This window comes from Orycteropus afer, unplaced genomic scaffold (genome assembly GCF_000298275.1).
Source record: "Orycteropus afer afer isolate SDZICR_OR568_19922 unplaced genomic scaffold, OryAfe1.0 scaffold01202, whole genome shotgun sequence".
NCBI lineage: Eukaryota > Metazoa > Chordata > Mammalia > Tubulidentata > Orycteropodidae > Orycteropus > Orycteropus afer.
In genome coordinates this window covers 57090-62106 of record NW_006922789.1, presented here as the reverse complement: position 1 = coordinate 62106, position 5017 = coordinate 57090, and the positions used below count along the sequence as shown (strand labels likewise).

Genomic DNA, 5017 nt, shown 5'->3' with positions numbered 1-5017 from the left:
TGATTTAAATACAGTGTAATGATGAAAAGTATTTAGGCAAATTATTTATAGTTGGCCTTCCTTTCCCACCTTCAAGCATTTAGCTGACATGGAGGCCACACAAATTTGTGAATGAGTAAAATAGATTTCACCTTGAGAATCCTAGGTTACATCAGTTACAAAGACCCCCTATCCTGTCCATTGTAGATAGCTCTGTGTTTGTGTGTGTTGTAGGACTTGTTGTATATTAGTAATAAGAAAAAGTCCTTCTTTGTGTGATTCTCAATTTTGAGGTAAAAAGTGAAAGACAAAAGCCGTATTTCACAGTTGCTGAGTAACTGCTCTCTTTCCCTCCCTGTCCTATCAGTCTTCAGCAAATGACTTGCTTGCATCAGACCCCTTTGCTCCTCCTGTCTCAGAATCGCCAGGACAGACGTCACCTACGGGACAACCTGCAACCTTACCAACCAATCCTCTGGATCTTTTCAAGACAAGTGTTTCTGCCCCAGTGGGGCCCCTTGCAGGTCTAGGTAGGTGCCTAGAGAGAGATGAGTTACATGTAGTTCTATTACTTTCATTATAAAATAGATATGTAGGGAAAAGTACTTCATAGCCATAGAGAGTCCCATGGACATAAGATTTGAACACCCTAAGGAGCCCTTCTCCCATTGTTGCTCCTGTATCACCCTACTACCCTGTACAACCCCACCACACTTGACACTCTTGATTTATAACTGAAATTTGACCCCTTGAGTTACATGTGAGAAGAAACTATTTTCAACATGTGCATTTACCCAAACCAACTGGCAGTAGCTTCCTAGAAAACAGCTGTAAAGGACTCAAAAGATCAGACCAATTCAGTGAGGAAAAGGGATTGAGATGAGAGAGTCTTGTCTACCACCTGTGTTGGGAAGAGTTGTAGCATGCATGCCTGCCATGCCATTTGCCATCGCTACATTGAAGATACATCCCCTGACAAACCTATATCCCTCATGGAAGGCCAGTAGATTACGGCTGAAGCAAATTCAAGTCATAGGATGGAAGTTCTAGGTTATAGATTTCTCTGTTACCTATACATATGCTAGGTGTGCAACAGGCAAGGGTCCTGAACTCTTAAGCCTTAGCAACTCCTTGCCAATATTTTGGCTAGCAGACTGCCTTAGTAGAGTCAGAAGATAAGTTATAGAAACCTGACGTTGAAAAGAGCACAGGTATGTGAGAAGAGATGGAATTGTATCAGATAACCTAATGTATGCTGGGGCACTTACCCATAAACGTGTCATTAACTTGTGCATTGTTGAGCCACTCAGTGGCAGGGCCATGCAGAAGGCCACGTGGCTTCCAGCTGACCCTGCTGCTCTTACTGCAGCCTCCAGTTCTTTTCTGACTCCATAGTGCAGTTTCAGAAATTCCAACAACAGTCTTTGCTGTCCTGCTGGGGACTCTCTATTTTTCTGCATCTTGGCACCTCTACAAGCTTCAAATAGATTCTGGCTTGGGAGGGGATGTAAAAATGAAGGGCAGCTCTCTGCCTTCTTTGGTAAAATTTGACCAGCAATAGTGTCTTTCTTTGCCCCCTGATGAGTCAGTCATCGGGATCCTATTTTACCTCCATCTCTGCTGTGTTACCGCTCAGGAAAATATTTTGATTCTGTCTTGTTAAATAGGTTCAGCCACATCTGGAGTAGAGTGGTGTGAGGGGCTTTATCACTCAACTGCTGAGTGGCTGAAATCCATGCTTGTGTTCACACCATCAAGAGACTCTAATTACTTCAGGTCTCTTTGGGGTTTCCCTCTTTCTCTGTCATTCTTTTCCTCCTACCTCCCAACAGAGCTGATTGGTTGGTGCCTTGCCTTCATGGAAGGGTAGAGAGCTTGATGAAGTGCCTGCGACTAGACTAGATCATATCGCAGTGCTTTGTAGCTCAATATCAATGCCCTGAAGAATTTTTACAGCCAATATTTAACTAGTCAGCCTGAAAATACAGCTGGACCCTATAACTGTTAATTTATTCAGATGAAGGGAAGCTTTTTGGCTAGGTGCCTCTGTTGAGGCCTTGGGGTATACAACTACAGAATACTGATGATTCTTCCAAGTTTGGACATGGAACTCAAACTGAGCTCCACAGTATAGCCCCTGTCCACTAGCAGGGATCCTCAGCCAAAGCATGGAAGGTTGTAGGTCTGGCTTCCGCTGGACCCAGCTGGGAGACTGTCTCTTTGGGAGAACTGTGGGGGTGGGGAGAGGGCTGAGCTCTCAGCTTTGACTTGCTACCCTGTGTTTTAACCTAGCTTCAGAAGGTAATAAAATTAACTTTTTGTACCCACTCTCTTTTCCTTTACCCTTTACCCTTCTTTTCTCCACTGGTTCCTTTAATGCTTTGGAAACATGGTGTGTGGTATCTGGTGGATGGGAATGAAATCTGGCACAGGTATATACCCAGAAAGCCTTTAACTCCTGGCAAATACATTATTATTCTCTTTTACCACCAGTCCCACTAATACCATCTATGACTAAAGCCACATATTTTCCTAAGGGAAGGCATGTAGTCCAACATGACAGATGATAAAATTCTATCCTATTTCTAGCACATCCCATTGGTGGAAACGATTAGTGAGTGACTCTGATTTCAGTTAATAAAATTTAAATAAATATTTTCAAATGCCAGCAATAACTTTGTTCAAACTAAACCCACTTTTAGAAGCCTGTACTATAGAATCTAAGAGAATGTTTTTCTTGATTCGTTGTGAAAGGAGTATATTCTGTAGTTGAAAGTAAGTCTAACTTCTGTATCTGTTAAATAAATATTTGAATTACCATCGATTTACAAAATAGTCCTATTTCTGGACGCCAAGGAGGCAGGATGGGAGGATGTAGTGCTGGATTCAGAAGCAGTGTACCTGGGTTCTAGTCTCTGCTTTCAGAGACTGACTTTCCTAATTTTAGTCAGCCCTCTGATACCCAGTTCCCTAACCACAAAAAGAAGCATGTCAGAGTGACCTTCCCTCAAGCCCATCACTTTCTGAACACACACTATATGTTCATGGTCAGATGGCTAGAGTTCATGATGACAGAGTTGGGTCAAGGTGACACAGTAAGATGAGCATCTTGTTAGGACCCTGAACACCACTTTCAAAGTACTCTCACTCTGGAAACAACAATATTCTTAAGTAAAGTTTTGAGGCCTTTTCTTGGTTGGGTTAAAAAACTTTTTTTTTTTTTAACAACAACTCCTGCATATTATGCATAAATCTGAAAATCAAGTAGATTACATTATTTGAGAGAAGAAAAATCATCACAACTGGAGAAATAAGCAACATCATGATGTTGTTGTTGTTGTTGTTATTTGCCATCGAGTCAGCCCCGACTCATAGTGATCCCTCCTTGGGTTTCCGAGGCAGTATCACTACAGAAGGAGGATTGCCCAACCTTCCTTCCGAGGAGTGACTGGTGGGTTTGAACCGCCAGCCTTCTGGTTAGCAGTCAAGTGCCTTAGGCACTATGCTACCAGAGCTCCCAACATCATGATAAGTAAAGAAAATATTGAAGTTGTCAAGGATTTCATTTTACTTGGATTCACAATCAATGAACAGCAGTTACTGTTTAAAACTTTTAAAACTCAAAAGTGCTCTGCTGAAAGTTCAGACCAAGTAGGTTTTGAGAACAGAGCCTCCTCCGTGAATAAGGCTGAATTCAGGTTTTCTGTTAGTAGTGACAGCTTAACCGGATCATTAATACACTTGGGAAGAGGCAGGAAAGAAAATGCCCTACATACTAGAGCAGCATGTAGGGAATGGGCCCACTCAGAAGAAGAGCTGGATTTTAGTGATTGAACTAGTTTGTAATCAGCATGGCAGTGATGTTGGAGATGTCACCATTTGCCCACAATGATCAGAGGCTCCAACAAAGGCAGTTAGTTACTATGTGAGGTTTTTGTTTCCTGATGTCTTCTCTTCCCTCCCTTCCTTTCTTAAATACTCTGTTCTAACTTAGTCTAGGTTTAGTGAATGACACAGGGTAGGAAGCACTTTTATTCAAAACAGTCCTCCCAAGATAACCAGCCTTTCCTCAGTTTTACATGTAAAAGTCTACGATTGTGTTGGCATCAACCAAATTTTATCTTCCCTTGTCAACCTTGGCAACACTAAAAGTGAGGAAGCTTTGAAATGGTTTATGATGCAAGGATATTGAGACAGAATGCACATGCTTGATAGCTGGGTTCTGTATGACTCCAGATATGAGCGAGCTGCTAGATTAGAAGATGAAATTGATTAGTCAGAGTGCCCCTTCACGTGTCTTAATTACTTCATAATTAACATGAGTTGGATATATACAATTGATTCAACAAGTTCCTGTTATTGACAGGCTCTGTTCTACTTTGATATACTTCAGCGTATTATGAAAAGAGCTAGATTTTTCATAACTACGTATTTATGGACTGCATTATCCCTCTAATGAAGAAAGTGAGAAAAGTGTGGTCCTTCCCCCGACTAGAAAGAGCATTACCTTCTGAATACTGCTAGCTGTTCTTAGTTAGCTAGTTAACCTTTAGAATGATTCAATCACTTGGACCCAGCATTATTTCCATGTTAGTTTATGATGTGGCTTCAAGCTTAATGAAGGTGTTTGCTGTGTACATGCTCTATAAATGCTCCCTGGAGAGTTGTGTTTTCTGAAACTCAAGAATCCTTTTCAGTGAAAAGGAATGAGAGCACATGGCCCATGCCATACAATGAAACCCAAAAGAGGAGCCTCTGCTGTGGGTTAGTCAATAGAGAGTTTGAAGAACAGAAATGTCTGATGTGTACTTTTATGTGCCTTGGTGTCCACTAAATGTGGTGACCTTGTCAATTACGCCCAGCTTTGGAATAAAATCTACCAGCCTCAATCAAAAAAAGAAAAAGAAAGAAACAATCCACTTTAAGCTTAACTCCTAAAAAGTAGTTTTTCCCTGTTCCTTCAGGTGGTATACCAGTTACACTTCCTCAGGCAGGACCATGGACTCCACCATCTTTAGTCTTCAATCAGTCCACCTCA

At 41.5% G+C, this 5017-nt stretch overlaps 1 protein-coding gene across 1 annotated transcript in view; it reads left to right on the top strand.

Annotated features, from left to right (window-relative positions):
- The window catches only part of DAB2 (DAB adaptor protein 2), a gene marked incomplete at its 3' end in the record, with an annotated part of 20473 nt that overhangs the window by 13132 nt on the left and 2324 nt on the right, over positions 1 to 5017 (top strand). Inside the window, 2 exon segments of the mRNA XM_042783446.1 lie at positions 347 to 509; positions 4944 to 5012. Coding sequence (XP_042639380.1) covers positions 347 to 509; positions 4944 to 5012 — 232 coding nt within the window.